Genomic DNA, 23,986 nt, shown 5'->3' with positions numbered 1-23,986 from the left:
CCCCCTCTGTCTCTCTCCTCCCTGTCCTCGTGTGTGTGCCCCCGCACATCTCTCTCATTGTGATAAAATATACATACCATAAAATTTACTATCTTAACCAACTGTAAGTATACAGTTCAGTGGCATTAAGTACATTCCCACCGTTGTGCAATCCTCCCCATCATCCGTCTCTTTTCACGGTGAAAATGTTAAGAAAAAAGTGTGCAGTATGACAGTAATTATTTCACTTTTATCGGTATATAGTATAAAATAGAAAACTCTCTGCACAGAAGCATGGCGTAGGTTCCAGGGCAGCTTTGATCTTTTTCTGGTTTAAAAAGTGTCAGCAACATCTCCATGGGCGGGACCTGAAGCCTGCTTTGTGTTTTGCACTTGGAAACCCTGACCCCAGGGGAGTCAAGAGGCACCCCTGTGGCTGATGAGTTCTGTCCTGACAGCTTTCCACCTCATTCCCTCCCTGTTTCCTCCTTATCCATTGTCTAAGGGACACTGGGGCTTTCCCACCTTGTGTCCCAGCAGTTGGGATCCTTCACAACTCTGGAAAAGCCACGTGGTCCTTCCTTCCTGTGCTTCGGCTAAGAGAGTCGCCCAGAGCAGAGGCAGCTCCTGGGTTAAGTCACAGCTCTAGAGCGCAGGGCTTTTTAAAGGACTTGCTCTGAGAGGTGGGGCTGTTCCTGCTATTTATAGGGACAGGGAGATTCTGTTCTGCACAGCTGGGCCTGCTTGCGCAGCGGCAGGCCACCCTGGTAGGTGGTCATCTCTGTGGCTCGCTCTCCTGCTTCCCCCCCACTCCCTCGCCCTTCCCCCATCCCCTGTGTGTTATCAGAGTTCTGGGAGGGAGCTTGGTCCAGAGTCTCCTTGAAGAAGCTAGGGCAAAGCAAAAAGCCCTTGCCAGTTCTTAGGGGGAAATGCGGCCTTGGTCTTCCCCACCCCAGCTTGGTGCGGGGGCTCATCCCGCTGGGAGGGGCGGCCCCTCGGGCTCTCGACCCATACCACCGCCCCGCCTTCGCCGGGCTTCCAGCCGGAGGGACCCACCTTATCCCAGGCCTGTGGAGCCAGCTAAGGAAATGGTTGGCTCCAAATGCCAGCCTGGTACCCCTGCTGCCAGCCTCTGCCCTGCAGATCCCCCCAGCCAGCATCGCGCGATGCCATCAGGGCCTGCCAGCAGGGCAAACGTAAGTGGCTTTTGTTTTCTTATGGAGCCAGTGAGTGGTACTGAAAGGCATGAAAGTGGCCTTCAGCCACCCCTCTGTTCTCCACTCTCCTGCCTTCCCCTCCTCTTGCTGTCTCTCTGTCTCTGTCTGTCTCTGTTGCTCTCTCTATCGCTCTCACTTTTGTGGGTTAGCTGCTGACAGTGGTACTATTGTTTTGACTGGGACACAGGCATGAACTTGGCAGAGCCAGGGCCTCCCATGCCAACTGCCCCCACGGCTACCCTCCCCTCTCTGCACCCGCTCCATGCTCACCCAGGGGAGCAAGGCCAATGAGAGAGGGTCACTCAGAGGAAACAATCTGGATATTCAAATGAGGAGCTCAGTTGCTGCCATCTGCCCCGAGGGGGCGGGGAGGACAGGAGAATAGCCAGGGGGAGGCTGAGAGGTGAGGCGTTGCGTGTGTGCACACTGGCTCCCCGGAAGTATCCGCCTTTACCGGATGCAGGCCGGCCCTCTGTCAGAGCTGTCACCTCACTCCCTTGCAGTGGCCTCCCTGGTGGCTCTGGGCAGGCAGGCCGAAACCTGCCACGCACCAGCTCCTCCCTGCGGCTGTGCTGCAGGCCTTGTTCGAGGGCTGCTTTAGAACTCCTCATGGGTGACTGAAAACAGCTCTGTGGTGGGAGACAGTTTGAGGTCTTGTCTGTGAGAACCCCACCAGCACACACATGTTCTTGGACAGGAAGTGGGGCCCAGGAAGGCTTCCTGACATTCCAGCTCTTGGGGACCAGAAGACTTGAGAGCCAGGAGGAGCTAAGCCTTCTTCCCGGTTCTTTCCTGCCCAGAAAGCTGCTTTGACGCTCTCTTCCTCAAGTAGTGCTTACTGGGAACGCACATGTGTCTGAGTCATTGCCTCCATTCACAGTCTCTCGGTCTCTCTCTGAGTTGGGTCCCTGGGGCTTACTGTGGATGTTGGAGCTTTGCCCAGGGCTCAGCTTCCCTGGGGACGGTTTGGGCAACCCCTTGCTCTGGCCTCAGTGGTGGGACGGGGAACAACAGCTGTCTGCTCAGCTCCCCTCCACGCCTCTGGGAGCATCCCCCAGAAAGCCAGCCCCACGGCCCAGCGTGCCGGGAACCACCTGACCTGCAGGGTTGAGCTTATTAGACACTGGCCTCTCGGGAAGGAGGTTCGGCCACACTCATGTCCATCCCACCCAGGCTTCCAGACTCAGCTAAGGCATCAAGCACTCTTTCACCTTGGCTCTTGGTCTGCCAGGACGGCAGATAAATATATTCCTGGATTTCCCACATGTTTTTTTATGCCCCTTTCACTGGAAAGTCTTTACACCTAGAGTTTAAGAGTTTAGGCCTAGGAGCCTGTGGGAAGGGGATGGCATGAGGGAAAAGGCACTGAGTAAGTTGCTCTTCTCTTAAAGGTGGGCTCCCGGCCCCACGCCATCGCCAATGGCCATGAGTTGTTTGAGGTCTCAGAGGAGAGAGATGAGGAAGTTGCTGCATTCTGCCACATGCTGGATATGTAAGAGTTAAAGACTGGGGGGTTGGGGAGGGTTGTGGGCGCTGGGGAGGAGAGTCACCCCTTTCAGAACTTTCTAGGGAGGAAGAAGAGCCATATTTAATACATCTCAATTTACAACTATGGGATGCTTCCTGCAACCGGTATTTGCAGGCTTTTTGCAATCTTAGAAGTTTCACACTTTGGACAAAATTCAGGAAACCTCGATCTAACAGTCAAATTGTTCCAATCACTTCAGGCTCAGTTGCCTTTAGGAACAAACACACCCCAGATGGAGATAAGAGTGTAATCTTATCTGGGGCTAAAAGAGAAAGGAAGTGGAAAATTTTTCCGTGGAAAGCTGTGTGGTTTTAAAACTATCCTTAATGTTCAACTCAGCTTGGGAAACATTTTGCAACTGTAACAGATGTATCAAGAACAGGGTTTCCCCCAGCTGCTTCCCCACTGCCCCCATCCTGGCCCACAGACCCACGGGCTGAGTGGGGACGGAGGGGTCCTTGGGCCTCAGGACGGGAGGTCCCAGCAGGCCTCTTGTTGACCATTCTCTTCTGAAGGCACAGCGACGGTCCTTCTCCCTCTCTTCCTGCACAGCCTCCGATCTGGCTCTGATGTCCAAGACTACTCCCTCACTGGGTATGTCTGGAGCACTGTCACCCCAAGCCCAGAGCACCTCGGGGATGAGGTTAACCTGAAGGTGACCGTGTTGTGTGACAGCCTGCGGGAGCCGCTCACTTTTACCTGCAACTGTAAGTTAGTGGGGAGTCGGTGTGAGCATCCCTAAAGGTGGGGCAGGGGTGACGGTGTTTTGACTGTGTGGGGTCTTTTGCCGTCGATTCCCAACCCCAAACTGTGTGTTTGCCTGCTTTATCTGGTTGTTGATGGCTCTGGGGGACGGGATCGGGATGAACCCCGCCTGCCCCAGTGCCCCCCCTCATTGCTTCCCCTGCCTCTCCCCTTGCAGGTTCCTCCACTGTAGACTTGCTCATCTACCAGACCCTGTGCTATACCCATGATGAACTGAGGGGTGTCGATGTGGGTGACTTCGTGCTAAAGCCCTGTGGGCTGGAGGAATTCCTGCAGAAGTGAGTGCACTGGTGGGGACAAGCGGGCAGGAAGTGGCACCTGCCTTCTAGGTAGTAGGCTTCTGAGGGGGCTTCGCCGGGGTGGTGCTGGGCTCGAGGCCTGGGGCTGGCAGCTCCCTGCCAATCCCACAGTCAGGACTCCTGCTTTCTGGGCATACTGTCAGCCACGTCGTACTTCCCCCAGGAGCTCGGTCTTCCAGCGGGGTTGGCTGGCTTCCTGGGCCAAATCTGCTGTGGAAAGAGCTTGGAACTGGGATTAGACAAAGACTAAGTCGTATCTGCTTGCAGACTTCTGCGTGTGGAGGGATGTGTGTGTGGGGGCGGGGGAACTGTGTGGGGTAGCTTCTCCCGCCCTAGATTATGTGTGGGGTCTTTATGGCCAAGGGCTGGAAGAGGACTGGGCAGAAGCGCCCTGTGGAACTAGCGGTAAAAATCCCAGTTGCTCTCTCCTCCCCCTTCCCCTGCTGACAAGCCTTTCCCCCACTGGCATGTGCAGCTGGTTATGCTCCTTACCAAAGGCTCGCCTCCAGCTCCTCTGCATCCAGTGGCAGCAATCCCCTTTCCACTGCCCTGGGACTCTGGGGTGCTGGGGTGGTGGGAAGGGGGACTGGACCCCTCAGGTGGTACAGCTGTGTGGCAGGCTGTAGAGTCAGCCAGAGGCCAGCAGATAAGGAAATAAAGAGAGCTGCTTTCCTCCCTAAGCTTCCAGTTGCCTACTGGCCACTTGGTGAAGCAGATCTTGGGAGCGGGGGAGGAGAGGCCGGTATCTCAGGTCTGAGGGGTGCGCGATGAGGGCCACCACTTGCTCTTTCTCTTATATGCAGGTCTAGATGCAAGGATGGTTGATCTATGGCTAGAGCAGTTCTTGGCTGGTTTCTTTAACCTTAGGGATATTGTGGGCCCTTCCTGGCCTCTGTGCCCTCAACTGGAAAACTGAGAGAAAAGAAGGGGGCAGGGCCCTACGTGGCACACCTCCAGGGAGCACAGTTCAAATGGGTATCGCTCTCCCCTAGGGGAATAGAGGGGGCCCCAGATTCAGGGGCTCCTGGCGCAGAGCACCTGCCACTGTTGTAAGGGAGCAAGGGGCATAATGGGTCACATCAACGCAGCTGGTTTGGGTTCCAGCTGCCACTTGATCGTTGTGGAGCTCTGACCCTCAGCTGCTTCTGTACGATGTAGCAAGGGTTAAATATGAGGATCACCCAACGAGCGATCAGTAAATATTCCCAGGGAAGGACCAGTCCAAAGAGAGGATGCGGATTAGATGGGTACTGTCATTTCCCTTGCAGCCCCCTAGTCCTTGAGCCCCCAAGTCCAGAGGTGGTAGATAAGCCGTCAGCTTCTGACATCTTGCCAAGACTCAGGTGGAGTGTTCCAGGCAAGGTGGAGAAGGATTGTTGGTCCTAGGGTCATGCCTCTCCCACTCTAACTTGAATGCACACAGAGGAAGGCCTTCCACAGAGAAGGTCAAGCAAGTCCCTGGGGGACCTGTGTCCATCACTCTTGGTCCAGGAGCCCCCTCCTCCACCAAGGCTCTTCTCTTCCCTCCCACGCAACAGAAAAGCCCAGACCCCTGAGCACAAGATAGCTGCCTTGGGTTGGGGGTGGAAAGGACCCTCTGGGGGTTCCAGAAAGCTGCTAGTTCCCAAGGAGGCCCTGTGTTTCCTACCCTTGCTTAGAAAAGGGACTGACGCTGAGGGGGAGTGGCGGGTCCAGGATGCAGGCTGCTCTCAGATAAGAACCTTGAGACAGTCCCCGGGGAGGGTTGGGTTTCCTGCCACCTCCCCCACCCCTGACGTACTCTTCCTTCCTCCCAGGGCACTCCTACCAGCCCCACCCCACAGCCCAGCCTCTCCCACCCCCAGGTTTTTTTTTTTTTTTTTTTTCACCCCCAGGTTTTGACTGCAGCTCAGTCTTAGCAGGTTGGGGTCTAAATCAGAGGCTTGGCGCCTCCGGATGTGGAAAACCCACTTACGTCCTAGCTGGACTCGACTGGCCTCCGGCGCAGGCACCTCTGCTGGCTTCTGCACAGAGCCCTATGCTTTGCTCCTTTCCTCTCCATTTCTGGCCTAGATTCCCAGCTCTGCTGAGGAAGGAAGTCCCTTTCCGGCTTCTGTTACCCAGCTGCTGGGACATGGCCCAGGCCTGCAGTGCTGGCCTGCAAGTGGGACTCAGCCTGCCCCTTCTCCTCGGCTTCCTTTCTGCCTAAGGTGTGATCTGGAGGGAGGAAGGGGCTGGATCACCGAGGGACTCCCTAAGCCGCCTTCTCTGAAACTTGGGGGTGGGGCGGGGGTCTCACCTGAGCAGTGGGAATAGCATGCTGGTAGTCTGTAGAGATTTACCTTGTTATTCACCATCGCAGGAGCCACAGAGGGAGGTGAGAAGCAGCACTTTGGTGGGTTAGGGATGATAGACCTGGAATCTTGGTGGCTTTGGTTGGTTGGTCCCAGCACCCAGTTGGTCATGGTGGGGGATGTGAGACTTAGGATCACAGTGTTGGGGGGATAGTGTCACCCATTGAGCTCCACACCCAAGCCTGAGCACAGGCTGGCTTCTTTTGTGTCCTGTGTACCAAAGCCAAGAGGATGGGGTTTAAACACTGCCCCTGAGAAATCTCTTTGTTCTCCACTCCCTCCAGAAGTTCCCGCCCCTAGAGTGAACCAGTGATAATGGTAATAAATACCTAGGAAAGTCATTGTTTGTACAGACCAAGGGTTAAATGTAATAGGTGGCATTTCTTTAGACAGACCTCTGTTTCTTTCCCCAAGCTCTACCATGACATCTCCTAAGAGCTAAGGTAGGGGTACATGACAGGTATACTCCCCCTTCACCTTTCCTCCCCCTTCCTCCTGTTTCTCTCTCCCTGAGGCTAAGGTATGCATTTCCCTTGAAAGTCCCAGTGAGCCCCCAGAATGCTAATGGCCTTTTCCCCCTGTCCCACCAGCAAGCACGCCCTGGGCAGCCACGAGTATATTCAATACTGTCGAAAGTTTGACATCGACATTCGGCTACAGCTGATGGAGCAGAAAGCTGTACGCGGTGACCTGGCCCGGACGGTTCGTGTGTGGTGGGGAGGCTGATGGCTGCGTGGGGATGGGGAGGTAGTGGGCAGAGGGCGATATGGAATACCTTGGGCGGACACGGGGCAGTAGCACTGCGCTGTGATACAGGCACCACCCTTCTCTGAATAGGGCACTTCTTACACAGGTGAATGATGACCAGAGCCCCTCCACCTTGAACTACCTCATCCATCTGCAAGAGAGGCCGGTCAAGCAGACCATCAGCAGGTGAGAGTGGGCACCATCTCGGATGTGGCCCAAGCCCGAACCGTGAGGGGACCCTAGCAGATACCCTTGCTTGCCTTTATGCCAGGGCCAGGGGTTCTTGCAGGTGTTGGGGCCCAAGAGTCTTAGAGGAGAAGATCCCCACTTCAGGGTATGTGACATCTCTTCCCTCTAGTCCTTTGCCACATTCTCCAGGTAGAAGGTAGCCAACTAGAAAGGACTTGCCGGCCTTCAGTCTTCATGGGACCTAAGGGAAGAGTGGGAACCCCTTTAAGCCAGAGTCTGATTCCTGAGCTGTGGAGAAGGAGGGAGAGGATGGGTCTTCCAGTACACTGGGTCTGTTCTGACATCTTCTATGACCTTTCCCTGTCCCCAACTCCCCAGGCAGGCCCTGAGTCTTCTGTTTGACACTTACCACAATGAGGTGGATGCCTTCCTGTTGGCTGATGTGAGTACAAATTCTGGGGCTGGCCCAGCTGCCCAACGCTCCTCCCTTCCTCTCCTCCCGTCCTCCTGGGATCAGCTCACACTGGGGATCTGGAGTAGATACTGAAAATCTATTAGCAGAGCACTTTTTTTCATTCCCCTAGCACATGGGCAAACCACGACTGCCAGCTCTTGGGCAGCTGGCCAGTGTGTATAGAAGGGTTGTGCTCCTCTGTAGAAGTAGGTCAGGAACCATGCCCTGATCCTATCTCTGGAGTAGGGCATCTTCAAAGCTAAGGGACATAGAGTTGTCGCCCTGCTGCTGAACTTGAGCGTGCACTGGAGTGTGCGTCCTGTGAGCAGGGCCCAGGAACCTCTGATTTGAGAGGTTCTGATGTGCTGGTGTCACAGGTGGAAAATCGTCAGAGGTAGAGGGTCCCAAAGGTAGGGAAGGGCCAGGACTCTCCTTACGTGGATTCACATGGAGTTTTAAGCCTCAAAACCATGAGAATAAACATTTGCTCCACATGTCGTGAAGTTGAAGAAAATCAGACAGTGACCTTCAAAAACAATCCCTGTCTCACTGATCCTGTTATAGTGGTTACATCCTTTTGGGAGAGTTCAGCTTTGTATCTAGCTCAGCCCTCCACCGACTACCAGAATCCCTTCTCTAGCAGCCTCTGCTTGAAAATTTACTGTGATGAGAGGGGAGTTCTCTGAACACCTTTTTTTGCACTAGTCTGGCCCTCTGTTAATGGCTACTGTGGATGGAGAAGCATAAGAATTGTCTTAGCCTTCAGGGGCTTGTGTTCCTGCCAGAAAAATGGAATAGTAACGTAAAGCTATTAGTAGACAGAACAGGTTGGTAATGAGTTAATCAGGGGCTCTTGGAGAGTGTTAGAGAGGGGAACTGTCCAGGGAAGGCTTGGGGAAGGAGGGTGGAGTTTAGCTGGTCCGTGATTTGCATTTACTTAGGTAGTCAGGGTAGGACAGGTAAGGGGATTCCAAATGAGAAAACTGCAGGAGCCAAAGTGCAGAGGGCAGGGCATGGCCATGGTCTGAGATGAGACCCATCTGGACATTCTTGACAGTAGTAGGAGAAATAAGGCTGCGTGGGCAAGTGGGCCCTCAGTGTGATCTCTTTGGTCCCCCTGCTAGTCCCTGTGGATTGATTTTATTAAAACTGCATGTCTCTGGGGGAGACCCTGCATGTGTTTGTATAGTATAAGCAGACTGTAGCGGACAGAGGGAGGCTGGGAATAAGAGGAGTTCAGGCAGCATGGCTGAAAGCGCTGGGGAACGTGGGCTTGGCTCCTTTAATTCAGCAGGAGCTGTGTGTGGTTCACTAACGCTGGATGTTTGAAAATAAAGCATGGATTCCACTGGTTACTCCTGAGAGTCATAGGCCGCTACTCCTGCCGGCTCATTCCTTCAACACTGTGGGTGCTGGAGGCTGAGTGCTAGCCTGCCAGCCTCACTGTGCCGCCTCCCACAGGGCGACTTTCCACTGAAGGCCGACAGGGTGGTCCAGTCTGTCAAGGCCATCTGCAACGCCCTAGCCGCTGTGGAAACCCCTGAGATCACCAACGCTCTCAACCAGCTGCCCCCCTGCCCTTCCCGAATGAAGCCTAAAATTCAGAAGGTAACGGGGCCCAGAGCACTAGCGTGGGGAAGGAGGAGAGGAAAATTCCCCGGAAACCAGGTGACTAGGTGTCCACTTACTAAAAGGCTCTTCTCTCAACCTCCATCTTTTATGTTTGAACATTCAGTCACAGAGTTTTGGGGAGATAGCTGCCAAGTCTGTCACCTCTTGCTGAGGATGAGAGTGGGCTAGGATCTCCCCCCGGGACTGACTGCCGGGATCCCAGGCCAGCAGAGGCTTTGTTCACAGTCACTGCGGCGCTGCCTGCCAGTTTTCATACCCAGCAGGGTGCAAGACCAAAATCTGCCCCGAGCCGGGGATTTGGGACTCCGCAATGGGGGCTGTGTGCTGTGCAGACGGGGCCAGCCAGCACGATAGGTGCTGTGATCTGTAGTGGGGTAGCCTGAGGGCTGGCGTGTTTCATTTGGGTGGACACGGTGATTTTATCCTTGGTCTGGTTCACTGTCCCATCACACGAATCTGGTACAAACTGTTACTCTATCCTCCCTGGGGAAACTCTGCTCCTCAAATTTCGGTCCAGTCTGGTCCACATGAGCACAGCTGTGAAAAGCCCTTCTTCCAGCTGTGACGGAAAAGGCCATGGCCCTGAAGCTCCCCTCCCTCTCCTTTTTCCCCAATAGGATCCCACCGTCTTGGCTGTGAGGGAAAACCGAGGTAAGGGAGCTGCTCTCTTCATCCAGAAGGGGCAGCTGAAAACTGCAGTCTCTGCCCAGATTCCTTTTTCTCCCTGGCCCCTTTGATTTATGGGTCCAGGTCTGCCTCTGTGTGTGTATGTGTTTTCCTATATGAGGCGTGGACGCAGCTGGAGAGCACATTTCTTTCCACAAAATGTTTTCTAGTTATTTTTACTAGTTATTCCTGTGGTGTCCCTGGGAGATGGTGATGAGGCGGTGTAAGTGTGAGGGTAGGCGTGGTGGGGCAGAGTTAGCCCTGGGTTCCAGATGGAAAAACTTTCACTTGGGTAGGTTGTGAGCTCCTAACCCCTGTGTTTCCAACTTTGAAGGGGCCTGGGGAGATGGTGATAAAGAATTTTTCCCTAGGATTCCCCCTTAAGTCTTGCAAGCAGAATGTTGCCCTACAGAGCTCGTTTCTCTAGGATTCTTGGTCAGTGATTCCCAGTGTTTCAGATTTCGTGGACCAAAAAGCATTATTTTGGGGACCAACATAGAATTATCAGTTTTTATTTTACTAAGCAATGACTTCTTTTAAGTAACTGGTAACTATTATTCCCACTACTTCCTAAAAGAAAGGACATTTTACACTAAATAAGTAGCAATACGTAAAAATAAGGACAATTTTAAAACTGAGGATCTGTCATTTTACGAGAAGCTCGTGACGTGCTCCTGCTTCATCACAGATGGGTGACTGGCATTTGGGGACTACTGTCCGAGGGTATCCCACCTTAGCCAGTGCCATGACAATAAGATGGGGCTTGTTGAAGCCCCACTATTCTTCCTTCTATCCCCTTCCTTTCACAGAGAAGGTTGTGGAAGCCCTGACAGCTGCCATCTTGGACCTGGTGGAGCTGTACTGCAACACGTTCAATGCAGACTTCCAGACAGCGGTGCACGGGAGCCACAAGCATGATCTGGTCCAGGAGGCCTGCCATTTTTCTGGGCCCCTGGCCTTTACGGTCTATGCCACCCACCGCATCCCCATCATCTGGGCTACCAGGTGAGCACTGGGCTGAATGGCCTATAGGGAGCAAGCTGAGTTAGACTTCAGGTGGCTTTTCCTGTCCGCATGTGACCCCACTGTCCTAAATTTAGGATCTGTGGCATTATGGTGCGCTGTGGCTGAGGGGATGAACCCACTGAGAGGGAGACTGACGGGCTGGGACATCCCAGAGGAGAGAGAAAAGGCAGCAGCGGTCAGATCTTGTCACTCCCTCTCAGCGATGGCTGCCTAGGCATCCCTGCCCCCTCCCATCCAAGGCCAGCTGATGGAGACGCTGCGACAGATGGCCGCTTCCCAGATCTGAGTGCATGCCTCACGGCCAATGACTGCACTCCCCTGCAGATGGACAATGGGAGGGGGCGGGGAGGTGGGAGATGACCCTTTGTCTGGAGTTCCCTAGGCCTGCAAGGGTGGGTGGAGGAGGACGTTAACTTGGTAATCCTGAGCTCCTCTCAGGGTCTCCCAGCATCCCAGGCCTGAGGGAATAGGCCTTTGGCTCCACCCGACACCCCCCCCCCCCCCCCCCCCCCGCCTCTTCCCACACCCCCTCCCCCTCCCTTCCCCTTCTCTCTTTGTTCCTCACTTAATGTATTCCTCTGGGCGATTGGCGGAGAACAAAGGAGGCAGCCTGGGAAACCAGGGCCTTCTCTGACCTCTTCTGTCAGGCACCTGTCACGAGCTGCAGGGACTCCCATGTGTTGGCATTCATTTCAGCATATGTCGTTTTTCATCCCCCACGCTTCTCACCTGCGCATGCGCACGTGCGCAGGCGTGCCCCCGGACACCCCATGGGCTGGAGCTGGTTCTAAGGAGGAGGCTGCATGGCTGCTTCCCAATAAAGAAGGGAGAAAAACCGAGGGCTCAGCATGGAACCTGAAACTGGGCAGAGAGATCCAGATCCAGTTGCTTTTCCCGGAGCACACTTCCGCGAACCCGATTTGGCTGTCCTGTCCCTTGACCCCACGTTCCAGTCCCACAGATCAAGAGTCTTACAGGGGAAATGGTGTTTGGCATAGTTTGGGTGACTGCGATGAGGTCTGGGAGCTGAGTGTCCTGACCTACGCCCTTTCTCTTGTAGCTATGAAGAGTTCTACCTCTCCTGCTCCCTCAGCCATGGCGGCAAGGAGCTGTGCAGCCCCCTGCGGACCCGAAGGGTTCACTTCTCCAAGTACCTCTTCCACCTCATCATCTGGGACCAGCAGTAAGACCTCCCGCCAGGCTCCAGTGCCCACTGCAGACCCTCTCAGCCTCCTGAATGCCCAGATTAAACCAGGCTCTGTCACGAACCCTAACCAAACAAGCCATTCAGACTCTTGAGACTCCACTTCCCTATCTTAAATGGGGACAAGTGTAATTTCTACCTCTCAAGTTGTTATGAGTTTCCAATGAGAAGTATCCATAAAGGCTTGTTGTAAACCATGAAGGACCATATAAACATTAGTTTTAATAATAATTCATTGTTTCGATCTTGTCTCCCTTAAAAGGTTTAACTAGTCTGAGGGAGTCTCATCTTCTCCCTTCTTCCTACAGTTCTCATGGAAGAGGGAGATGGCACCATGGTTTCTTTCTCCCTTATAGATCTGGAAGGGGAGGCTGCCTAGAGGGAAGACTAATGGGCTTAGAGCTATAGGAATAAGGCTCTATTTCTAGGTCTGTCTCTAGTCGTATGTTCTCTCTGGCCTCTTTGGGCCTCAGTTTCTCAAACTGTAAAATGGGGACATTTGTTTAACTCAGAGGCAATTGTGGCACGGAAATGAGGTAAGACAGGTTATAAATAGAAACATGAAAACACAAGCACAAGATAGTATTAACCACCGTTTATTAACAGTAATTTGCTGTCCGGAAGGTAGGCATCAGCCAAGCAAAACAGGAAGGAAATGGAGGCCAGGGTGCCTCGATGGTGACATTGCAGGAGCCTGTGTGCCTCGTGCCTTTTCTGTGCTGCTCCGTCCTCCCTCCAGACAGTCAGCAAGCACCTTGTTTGCTCCCCGCAGCTTCACTTTCCCAGACTGACTTATCTCTGAGTCCTTATGTGCAAAGCAGAGCTGCAAATTCAGTATTTGGAGTGCAGGTTAAAGAGATTGAGGAGGGTCCTTGGGGAGGCCAAGGATACCAAAATAGGTGGATGGAGAGTCTGTGGAAATCCGGGGAGAGGTGGGCCATTTTACAGACGGCCAACGGGAGAGGCAGACCTTTTCTCCTGTCTTCACACGTTTATGATTCTTAGAGCAATAAAGGTATAAATGAAGTCCTTTAATTAAACAATCACCAGAGCAGGAGAGACTCCTTGGAGGCTGAGGATGGCTACATTAAACGGCTCCCGAATTTCACCATCCCCTTGGGATTCTCTGGCCTCAATTACTACGTGCTTTATAGCGCTCCAGCCCAGGCAGACCTCACAATGAGCCTTAGACCCCTTCCCCACGGAGTATCAGAGGTGTGGAAGCAGCCCAGCATGTCCCACCTCAAGCTGCCTGCTCTGTGGTCTCATTCTACTCCCTGTCTGAATCTCCGCCTCAAATCCCATAGGGCTGCTATCCTTCCTAGAGCCTTGTGGAGGGTGTCATGTCAGCGCTGCCCCTCCAGATGCCCCGTGGCACCTTCGTGATCAAGACCAAGGCATGTGGGAGGAGGCAGTACAGTGTAGGCTTTGGGTGCCACCATCCTCTCCTTCTCACCGTAGGTGCAACCTTGGGCAGGTCATTCAACCCAAAAAGGACACGGTAATAGGGCCTACCCTATAGGGTTGTTTGAGAGCAGTTGAGACACTGCAAGTAAAGTACTTGGCACAGTACCTAGTACACGATAAATGCTTTCTTCTTTATCATCTTTGTTGTGTTCTGAGCTCTCTCAGTTCTGGTTTCTCTGTTCCAAGTGACTGGCACATGGGGATGTTTGTGCATGAAAGTACTAAATGTATATAGCTCCGTTCCAGTGCAGTAACCACAGTGTCACATAGAAAAAGCACCCAGTATATACACACATCACACAAGTGAAGCCATGTTCCCCTTTTCACTGATGAAGAAGCTGAGGTGCAGAGGTGTGAGTAGTTGCCCAAGGTTGTGAGAGGCAGAACCAGGACTGGAACCGGCACATCCCAGGAATGCTGCCCGGAGGAGTCAGCCCCTGTGATGCACTGTTGAGGAATGGGTTGCAGAAGGGAGGAAGTTCAGGGCTACAGCTAACCTACCGGTTGTCCTGACTCACCCCAGGTGAAGGTCCATGGGGGAGGTTTTAGAATACCAGCTATACCCAAGGGCTGAGGAGAAGGGGCCCTTGGTTGGTTCTAGCCATTATGGTTTCAGCTAGAAAGGTTCCTCACTCTCTTTTCCTCTGGATGCCCAGCTGGAAGCCGCTTCTTGGGTGAAAAGAAAGGGATCAGGGCCAACTCCGTCTCCTCTTTGCTGTGGGGTCAGCTGATTGTCTCCCTCACTGTAGCAGCATGGGGTCAGCTAACTCTCAAAATAGGCCCAGCAGCCTCGCTCTGCCACCGTAGCCAAGCCCTGGCCTGGCGTGCACGCTGGCTGCTGGCGGGGTCCTAATTATAGCTGTGGGCCCCCATGGTAGAGGCAGCTGGGACAGAGCAGGGCCCTGCCAGTCTGGCGGGAAGGAGAGAGTGCCTCACTTACGTGGAGATTCCCCTGGAGGAGTGAGGGGCAGCGGTGGAGGGAGGCTGCTTCATCATGAAACTGCTAACCTTGGGGGTGGCCGCCCCGCCTCTGTGCCCTCTGGCATAAAAGCTGCTGGGCCCTGGGCTGGCCAGAAGGGTGTGACAGTATGGACTTTTCCCAGGGACAGCTGCCCCGAAAGGTAATGTGGGTCCTCCCTCTTCCCACAGCTCCCCTCCCCTCTCCACCCACCCCACCCCAGGTCCTTATCCTGAACTTGGAGGGAGTAGCCGGGTGTGATTCAGGCGTGGGAGCACGGGAGAGACTATCTGGGCTTGGGTGCTGGCAAGGGCTTCGGTGTCAGTTCTTTGGGCCCCGCCAGTTTGCTTTCTCACCACCCAGGGACTCAGAGGAGCCCCTTCTTTTTATCCCTTTGGCTTTGAAAATGTTTCGGGGTGAGAACAAACTATTTGCGTCCAGTGGGTTAGGAGAAGAAGGGGACACGGGAGGACAGACAGGTGGGAGGGCCGTGGGGGAGGGTGCGCTGAAGGCGGAGATCATGCTGCCGCTTCCAGGCTGCTCTCAACCGAAAGAGGTGGGGGAGGGTTGGGGATTGTTCAGTGGAGAAGGATTGTCAAAAGGAGCAGCTTCTCGGTGACTCTGCAGAAATCCTAAAACAAGGGAAGGAGTATGGCTGACGGTATGGGGCATGTAGACACCTGAACTCTAGGTGGCCCTGGCCAAGTGAGTTCTGTCTGGTCACTGTGGGTAGCCTCAAAATCAGAGGATGTTTGTCTTACTCTGCCAAGAGGCTGCAAAGACATATAGACTGTGCTCCTGCAGGCATCGAGTGGAGGTTTTGCCTGCAGTTTGGGATCTGTCCTGGTTCTGCAGGAAGGCTTACCCAGGGAGCATATCGGGAGGCCAAGTTCTCAGCCTCATCTTGACTTCCTGGGCCACCTGGCCCTGGAAGCCACAGGGGTGCCGCTTCCTGATTTGGTTTCCTGTCCCCCCTAGGATCTGCTTCCCTGTGCAGGTGAACCGGTTGCCTCGGGAGACCCTGCTGTGTGCCACTCTCTATGCTCTGCCCATCCCCCCACCCGGGAGTTCCTCGGAGTCCAATAAGCAGCGGCGGGTGCCCGAAGCCCTGGGCTGGGTCACTGCTCCGCTCTTCAACTTCAGGCAGTATGTGGGCCCAGGGCAGCTTGGCCTTGGCAGGGAGGAGGGGATAGGGAGAGAGAGGCCTGGCCGCTGCATGGGCCAATGCCCCTTGGGCAGGTTGGCCAGGTGGGGCTCGCCGGCAGAGTCCAGAGGGTCCCAGCCCTGGTGGAGAGGACCAAGGCACAGGACTGGTGGCCAGCACAGTTAATGTAATCAAGAGCTACTGGGCAGGACTGGTGGGAAGGGGCATGGACATGCATGCTCAGGCAGCGTCATCTGGTCTTGTCATTGGAAGGACCTTAGAGGTCATCCAGTCCAGCTCTCTACGTCATGAAGGCATCCCTGCCACCAGGTCACCCAGACCAGGGAGGGTGTGGTTAGTTTAGGAAGGCTTCCTGGAGGGGGTGGGTTTTTGTAGGACTTGGAAGAAAGAGAAGGTCGTGGTCTGTGGGGGAGAATGAGAGAGAGGAGTTGGGCAGTGGCTTCAAGCAGAAAAGGCAGAGTTTTGGATAGGGAGAGCGGGAGGAGAACCATCTCCTTAGCGACTGGGTTTGTTGGCTTATCCCACCTTCCATCCTCCTTAGAGTCCTGACCTGTGGCCGGAAGCTTCTGGGCTTATGGCCAGCAACACAGGAAAGCCCCAGTACCCGTTGGAGTGCACCTAATTTCCATCAGCCAGATAGTGTCATCCTGCAGGTGAGACCCCAGCCTCTCCCTCCCACCGACCCATCAGGACCACTCCAGAGTTGGCTCCATGTTTTCCCTTTGAGGTTTGGGCTGGGGCAGTAGGAGAAAGTGCGGAACTTTGCGCGTAGGATGATGAGACTGAAGCAACTAGGTGAACATGGTTAGACCCGGAGTGGGAGGGCAAGTTCTACGGAAGCTATGTCCCGTCTCCTTGAGGTTAGCTGATTTCAAGGAGCCTGAAGGCAGGGTCTGAGACCCTTGCCAACCAGGGCTCAGCTCTTCAGAGTTCCTTATATTGAACCCTAATATTACTAATCTGAGCCATCCCCTCTTGGGGCCCATGGGGAAGCCCTCCCCACAGCCACTCAGTGCTCTAGTGGGGTGGACCCATTCTCTGGGGACAGGAGGAGGAGCTGGTCAGGTCCAAGGTCTAGTTACCGTTTCTGGTTCCTTTTCTTGTGGTCACGAGATGCTTTGGTACGGAATATGGAATCAAAGTGGATACAGAATGAAAGCTCCAAGAGGCAGGCGTTTTTATCTGTCTTATTTGCTACTCTGTGCCCAGGGCCCAGAACAATGTTCGGTACATATTAGGGTTCAATAAACATTTCTTGAATGAAAGAATGTGGAACTCCCTTTGAGGACTGGCTCCCTGAGCTCTGACATCCATTTTAGAAGGATGAACATGGCAGCAGAGAGCAAGGGAACCCAGCGTTGCAGGCTTCAGAGTTGGCAGAGCTCTCACCTGGCATGTGGTCCCACTTTCCATCAGGCAGTAGTGCCCTCCAAGACCACACTGAAGGCTCCCCAACCTCGGCGTGAGGCTCCCAGTGGCTCAGCCTAATGACGCTTCTGTTCAGAGTTTGGCCTGGGGCCAGTCCCCTCACCTAGATGCATCTCAGCCCAACCTCTTCCTCACTTGACCGTTTTTCTTTCTCTCTCTCTGTTTCCTTCTCATTTTTCGCTGGAAGTTATAGCTGGAAGGGACTTTAGCGATCACCAAGTCCAACAAGGTTATTTTACAGACAAAGAATCTGAGGGTAAGGGAGGGAGGAAGGGAGGCAGGAAGGCTGGTGGGTAAAAGAAGAGCTGGAGACCCAGGTAGGTGGCAGCCCCACCCAGCTTCCTGTTCTCTCTCCTCACTTCCCTGATGTCATCTCCCAGATTGACTTTCCCACCTCAGCCTTCGACATCAAGTTCACCAGCCCCGCTGGAGACAAGTTCAGCCCCCGCTATGAGTTTGGCAGCCTCCGGGAGGAAGACCAACACGTGCTTAAAAACATCATGCAGAAGGAGTCCCTGTACTGGTGAGGCCCAGGGCAACCCCCATGTGTGACTCGGGCCTCTACTAAGTCTCTCGAGTTCTAACTGACCTTCTCTTACCTCCCAGCAGGTCCCTGTCCTCCTGCTTTGGGAGTCAAGGTGGGATAGGGTGGGCACTGCCGCCTAGGCAGGAAGTGGTGGAGAGAGGGCTCTGCAGCCCCCAGACGTTTTTCATGAGCTGACCTTAGGCAAAGTGGAGAGCTCACAGTCAGGATGTTAGATCTGGGAACACCCATCCCCACGATGGGGACTTGGCCCAGAATCAGCTTGCCAAGAGGACCAGAGCTTTGCCCCACCCCCAGATAAGCTGTGTACTATTTGCTGTCCATTGGGGCAGCTGGGCGTTATGCTTACCACCCTGCCCCCACCTCCTGCCCCTTCCACACCCACAGCCTTTGCATTTCTCTGGCCCTGTCACTTTCCAAAAAGGATCAGGTGTCAAGGCAAGCTGGCAGCTGTCAGGGGTAAGCGAGTCCAAGCTGATCTCATCCTTGGGGCTGCCTGTCTCACCAGGGTTGAAGAGGCTGGAGGAGCTGGTGGGATCTGGGCTCCTCCCCGGCCTGCTCTCTCCTATACCTCTCTGGCTCCTGCATGGCCCTTGCATGTGGCGGTTGGGGGAAATGAGAGAGATGGGGCTCATCTCTCTCCCTCGTGTCTCACCCAGGGCAGCCAGAATCACCGAGTGACGGCAGACCTCCCCTGCCCCCATTCCTCTGCTGACCCCTTGCTTCATCAGCCCCTGAGCTCCCTTCTCCCATTAGACACCTGATCTCAGGCAAGGCCCAATTAGCTGCAGGTCCTATAAAACCTCCAGCTGGCCCCAGGAAGCCCCAGGAGGCCTCTCAGCTGCCCAGACCCTGAGCAGTGGGGACCACTGCCCTCTGGTGGCTCTACTTGGGAATGATGCCCGAAGGGCATCCTCAGGAGGGGTGGCGAATTCGGTGCCCTTGGCCCCTGCATGCTGCCTTGGTGTGAGATGTCCCTGAGTCAAGGATCAAAGATGCCATTTGGACCCTGGCTCCCAGAGTTCGCTTCACACATTGCAGTCACTTAGGGATATTTTTAAAATTACCGATGCCTGCCTTCCCCAGACATTCTGACTTAATTGGTTTTGGGTGTAGCCTGGACAAGAGGCGTTTATAAAGCTCCTCAGGTGATTGTAACATGCAGCGAAGTCTGGCAACTACTGAACTGGAGTGTGTCGCATTCTCTTGGAGCGTGAGTACCTTACCCTCTGGCTGACTCTGCTGTCTCTCTCACCTCCCCCTACCACTTCCACCCCCAGGCTCACTGATGCTGACAAAAAGAGCCTGTGGGAGAAGCGGTATTATTGCCACTCGGAGGTGAGCTCACTCCCCCTGGTGCTCGCTAGCGCCCCCAGCTGGGAGTGGGCTTGCCTGCCCGACATCTACGCTCTCCTGAAGCAGTGGACCCACATGAACCACCAGGATGCCCTGGGGCTCCTGCATGCCACGTGAGTTGTAACACCTACCTTTCCTGACCACGTGTCCTTCCAGAAGCCAGGGCTTGGCACTGCCCATCACTGACCTGGCCAGCTCTGGGGAGAATGGTCAAGTGGGTGTGGAAATTCAGGGCTTTTCCACTTCTCCTTTTCCCTTTCTTTATTTTATTCCACCCCCACCCCCCATGTTATATTATGAACATTTTTCAAACATACAACAAAACTGAGAATTTAATAGTGAACATCCATATTCCCACCACCTAAATTCTAACCATTCACATTTGTTATATTTGCTTTATTATGTATATACTGTCCATCAATACATCTTATTCTTTAATGCATTTTGAAGTAAATTGAGGCATCATAACTCCTTCCTAAATACTTTAGCAACCATAACATTAACTACAGCTCAATGTTTGTTTATGTTGTTTTCTTTTGAGACAAAATTTACATGTAAGTAAATGCCCAAGCCTTATGTGTACATTTGCTGAGATTTGACATATGCACACACCTGTGTAACCCAAACCTTATCACTTAGTTCTGCTCTTACAGTCCTCTCTTCCTTCGTTCCTCTGGGGACACAGGCTCCCAGTCTCAAACCCCTAGAATGGTTTATTTTCTTCCACTCTTAGTAATTAAAATGTACCTGATGCATGTATTTTGCCTTCAGGACTCTTTGAGGCAAAGGTTTTGCTAATCTCTGCTAAACTAATTCTGGCTAGGTGTACTGGCTTATATATAATTTCATGATCTCTGTTATTTGCCTGGCAAGCTTTGCATTAAAAGGATGGTACCAAGAAACAATAATGCTTTGACCCTCACGAGGGCTCTGTGATGATGGGATTTCTGGCACAATGGGAGTCAAGGAAGAGATCTTTGGGAGTGGGGTTGAGGACTTTATCCCATTTTCTTAACTCATACAGAGAGTGAGAGTGGCTTCCATGGCCCAAGGCTGACTCTGACCATGGGCCAGGGCCACTCTCAAGGGCTGCAATCCAGAAAAGGTGCTTAGGACTCTTCTAGTGGCTTTGGCAGGTTCTGGGAGTCATTGCCATTTCTTCACCCATGGCTCTGAGACCTAGGGGTGAGGGTGCTTCCTCACTCCTGTGCCTTAGACCCTGTGGCTGGATTGTCAGGGTCCTGGGCTCTATTTTGCAGGTTCCCAGACCAGGAGGTGCGTCGTATGGCCGTTCAGTGGATTGGCTCCCTCTCTGATGCTGAGCTGTTGGACTACTTGCCCCAGCTCGTGCAGGTGGGTGAGCTGGCCTTCCCTCCAGTTCTGATGGTCCCACCCCCAGGACCCCAAGACAGACTGCATCCTGCAGGGATAGCAGTTGGTATAGATTACAGGCAGTCAACAAAGCCTCCTGTTCCCTCTCTCCTACACAGGCCTTAAAGTATGAGTGCTACCTGGACAGCCCCTTGGTGCGCTTCCTCCTGAAACGAGCTGTCTCTGACTTGAGAGTGACTCACTACTTCTTCTGGTAAAACTGTGTGCAGAAAGAGGAGAGATGGACACACCTCCTTCACTTGGGGGTGTTTTACTCTAAGCCTGCAAGGGTGGGGAGCTGAGCCATCTGGGTTGCAGTATGTGTCTGACTTACCAGGTGGCCTTGGGCCAGGACCTTTTCCTCGGGGGGTCTCAGCTCACCCGCATGTAAGCGCAGTGGGGATCATCCCTGGCCCTCCCCTGCACCCACGCACGGCAGAAATACAAGGAGAAACCAGATGCAGAAGGGCTTTGAGCCCTATTTAAAGACAGCATGGGCAGGCTGAGGTGTGGCCGAACGCCTCTGTATAAGTTCTGCATCCAGAGCCTGTTTTCCTTCCCAAGTTTGGGGTGGGTTCTCCAGGGAGCTGGAGCTGGGTCTGACCACTCCCCACCCTCCCCTTGCCTGTTATCCTTTGAGTGTTCTGACTTCCCCCCTCCCTTTGCCTGGTAGGTTGCTGAAAGACGGCCTCAAGGACTCTCAGTTCAGCATCCGCTACCAGTATCTGCTGGCAGCCTTGCTGTGTTGCTGTGGCAAGGGGCTGAGAGAGGAGTTTAACCGCCAGTGCTGGCTTGTCAGTACCCTGGCCAAGCTGGCCCAGCAGGTCCGGGAGGCTGCCCCGTCTGCACGGCCGGTGAGTGGGGTGAGGCTGCCTCTCCCCATTTCCAGTTCTGGGCCTCTGCAGCCAGTCGTTAACTTCTTAGGCATCCTGACCAGCAGGGTGGCACTTGACCATCTCTGGTGAGGGGCTGGAAAGAGGTGACTCCCTAACCTACAGGCTACAAACTGACAGTCTGCAAGCTGGATACAGCCCACGGAATGTGTTCTCTTTGGCTTGCGAAGTATTAACATTTTTATTTAACTGTTTACCTTAAAGGCTAAGCCCAGTTGTGTAAGTTGTTCACTGCACAAGAGCACCCAGCCAGAGGGGGCAAGTGAGGGCTAAAATTCAGTCATACTTTGTTCACTGTGCTGTGAGCCACGGCTCAGGGCTGCTACCACCCAGAAGGGGCACCTTTATCTGTTTGCACAAAGGGGTTGTATTAGACCAGTATTAGTGATCCTGGTTGCTAACATTTAAAAATTGGGAGATTGTGAAGTCTAGATGATTGGCTTTTTTGGCAACGGCCCAAGTGGCAACTCCTCGTTGACCTGTAGCCCACCCTCTCAGTTCACCGTGGGCTGCTTTAAGCTGTTCTGTCATCCACCCAGTCTCTATAGGTGTTTGGGCTGTGGCCATGGCTGTGGTGTGGGTGGGGCAGTCTTCCTTCTTCACCGTCTCCAGGAGGTTGTCCACATCTCTCGGGTGACTGTTTCCATGCCAACCACTACTGGCACCCGCCCCTGGGAGAGGCCTGGCTCTGAGTGGAGCTTATGGGCCCCTCACCTCACCCCTGCTCTCCTTTCCCCACCAGGGGATTCTCCGCACAGGCCTGGAGGAGGTGGGGCAGTTTTTTGCCCTCAATGGCTCCTGCCGCCTGCCGCTTAGCCCCAGTCTGCTGGTTAAGGGCATCGTGCCCAGGGTGAGTGACTGGTGGGTTTGGGGCTCTTGGAGTGGGGAGGGCTCAGTGGAAGCCAGGTCCTCACTGACCTGGTTACTGAGAGAGATGAGGAAGAAAGGCATATGTGGGGCCTCTTGCCAACGCTAACGTGTATGGACTTTTACCTGACAGCTCTGCGGGGTGGAGGAATTGGGTTGGGGCTGGGTAAGTGCCTCTGCTGATGGTGTCGGGGTTGAAGTCCAGGCTGGTGACGCTCCCACCTGTCATTCATCGAGCACGCACTCTGTGCCTGGCACTGTTCTAAGTGCTTTCCTTTGGTTATCACAGTTCATCCTCACGACTCTTAGGAAGTCGGTACTGTTGTGAGCCCCATTTTACAGAGGTGTAAACTGAGTTATACGTGGGACACACGACTTGCCAGAAGTCACACAACTAGTAAGTTGTGTGTGGAGTGAACCGAAGGGGTGAGAGAGACCAGGTGCAGGAGCTGAAGTCATAAACTGAACCAGGGTGATAGGGAGGGAGGGAAGGAATGTGGGCTCTGCAGAAATCTGGAAGAAACAATGAGCAGCAGCTGGTGGAGAGTTGGAGAGGCCGTTTTCCTTCCTGGGCCTGGGCCTGGGCCTGGGCCACCCTGACCCTCATCACTACCCTCTCTACTGTGGCAGGACTGTTCCTACTTCAACTCCAATGCAGTCCCCCTCAAGCTCTCCTTCCAAAATGTGGATCCGCTGGGCGAGAACATCCGTGTCATCTTCAAGGTGAGGATGCTTCTCTCAAGCCTGGTGGGATATAGATGGTAGAGAGAAGGAGAGGTGGGAATCCAAGGGTGGCAGAAGCAGCCTCGGGGCCATTCTCTTCCTACTGGGTCACACTCATGCTGCCATTTTAGTGCGTGAAAGACTATCGGGTGAAAAAGGAAATAGATGAATTGTGTGTGGCCCCAGAGGGCTAGGAACAGTGTTGGGATGTGTAAGGAGGTAACTGACAGCTCAGTGTCAGAAGCGCTTTCTAGAAAGCAGAGCTACCTCAGCAGTGGAATGGATAAGGTGCTGACCTGGCTGTCTCTGGAGTATTCAAGCTGAATGACTATGGCAGGTGTGCTGAAGAGGAAATTCATAAATCAGGTGCAGGTTGGACCTGATGAATCTTAAGGTCCCTCTAACTGGTACATCCATGATTCTGAGGAATAAAGGATAGTCTCAGAGCGGACAATCCAGTGGGGGAAATGAAAGGCGTGCGTGACTTAGTGACATATATTTGTTGTGTGTAAGTTCCAAATCCAAGTTTTAAGGCTTTGATGGTCAGGAAGGCTGCATGAAGAAGAGGACCCTGACTTCAGTGCAAATGGGGACGTGGGGTTGGGAGAAGAGCTGGAACACCACACGGGCAAGATGTGGTTCCTGGCCCATCTCTGGTGTTTGACCTGGTGTGAGCAGGTCTGAGTGTGAGGTGGGAGCACTGAGCAGTCCCTGGTTACTAGTCTGGGCCAAGGTTGCCCTCCTGGGAGATCTGGGAGCTGGGGGAAGTGGGGGAGGTGGTTCCGGTCACTGTCTTCCTTCATCCAGTGTGGGGACGACCTTCGCCAGGACATGCTGACCCTGCAGATGATTCGCATCATGAGCAAGATCTGGGTCCAGGAGGGGCTGGACATGCGCATGGTCCTCTTCCGCTGCTTCTCCACTGGCCGTGGGAGAGGTCAGTAGGGAGTGGGCGGGGCGCTGACTGGGCAGCTGGCGTGGGGGGCATTCTTGCTTACTACCCTTTTGCCATTCCCTGACGAGAACTGTGTGCTTCTCCAGAAAAATGAAAAGGACAAGATTATCCCATTAGAAGCTGTGGAATGACATTAAAAAAAGAAGGCAGAGGAGAGAGACTATTATAAAATAAAACAGGCTTGGAGACATAACCAAGCAAACCGTGGAGACTTTGGATC

At 53.8% G+C, this 23,986-nt stretch overlaps 1 protein-coding gene across 5 annotated transcripts in view; it reads left to right on the top strand.

Annotated features, from left to right (window-relative positions):
* The window catches only part of PIK3C2B (phosphatidylinositol-4-phosphate 3-kinase catalytic subunit type 2 beta), a 59,979-nt gene that overhangs the window by 22,087 nt on the left and 13,906 nt on the right, over nt 1–23,986 (top strand). For 4 of the 5 annotated variants that reach the window (XM_079912339.1, XM_079912341.1, XM_079912340.1 and 1 more), the window contains 20 exons: nt 2,588–2,688; nt 3,277–3,431; nt 3,647–3,767; nt 6,712–6,823; nt 6,975–7,054; nt 7,436–7,499; nt 8,973–9,119; nt 9,761–9,794; nt 10,619–10,814; nt 11,896–12,018; nt 15,443–15,610; nt 16,171–16,282; nt 17,438–17,580; nt 18,882–19,070; nt 20,217–20,310; nt 20,448–20,542; nt 21,002–21,182; nt 21,964–22,071; nt 22,719–22,811; nt 23,619–23,748. In XM_079912339.1, the coding sequence (XP_079768465.1) occupies nt 2,588–2,688; nt 3,277–3,431; nt 3,647–3,767; nt 6,712–6,823; nt 6,975–7,054; nt 7,436–7,499; nt 8,973–9,119; nt 9,761–9,794; nt 10,619–10,814; nt 11,896–12,018; nt 15,443–15,610; nt 16,171–16,282; nt 17,438–17,580; nt 18,882–19,070; nt 20,217–20,310; nt 20,448–20,542; nt 21,002–21,182; nt 21,964–22,071; nt 22,719–22,811; nt 23,619–23,748 (2,446 nt within the window). Of the gene's footprint in view, nt 1–665; nt 1,176–2,587; nt 2,689–3,276; nt 3,432–3,646; nt 3,768–6,711; nt 6,824–6,974; nt 7,055–7,435; nt 7,500–8,972; nt 9,120–9,760; nt 9,795–10,618; nt 10,815–11,895; nt 12,019–15,442; nt 15,611–16,170; nt 16,283–17,437; nt 17,581–18,881; nt 19,071–20,216; nt 20,311–20,447; nt 20,543–21,001; nt 21,183–21,963; nt 22,072–22,718; nt 22,812–23,618; nt 23,749–23,986 lie in introns of those variants that run through there. The other variant, XM_079912343.1, reaches the window with a different exon arrangement.

Source organism: Stenella coeruleoalba (assembly GCF_951394435.1).
Source record: "Stenella coeruleoalba genome assembly, chromosome: 1".
In the NCBI taxonomy this organism is placed as follows: Eukaryota; Metazoa; Chordata; class Mammalia; order Artiodactyla; family Delphinidae; genus Stenella; species Stenella coeruleoalba.
Note: the sequence above shows the minus strand (reverse complement) of the source record. Positions and strands in the feature narration are given on the sequence as shown.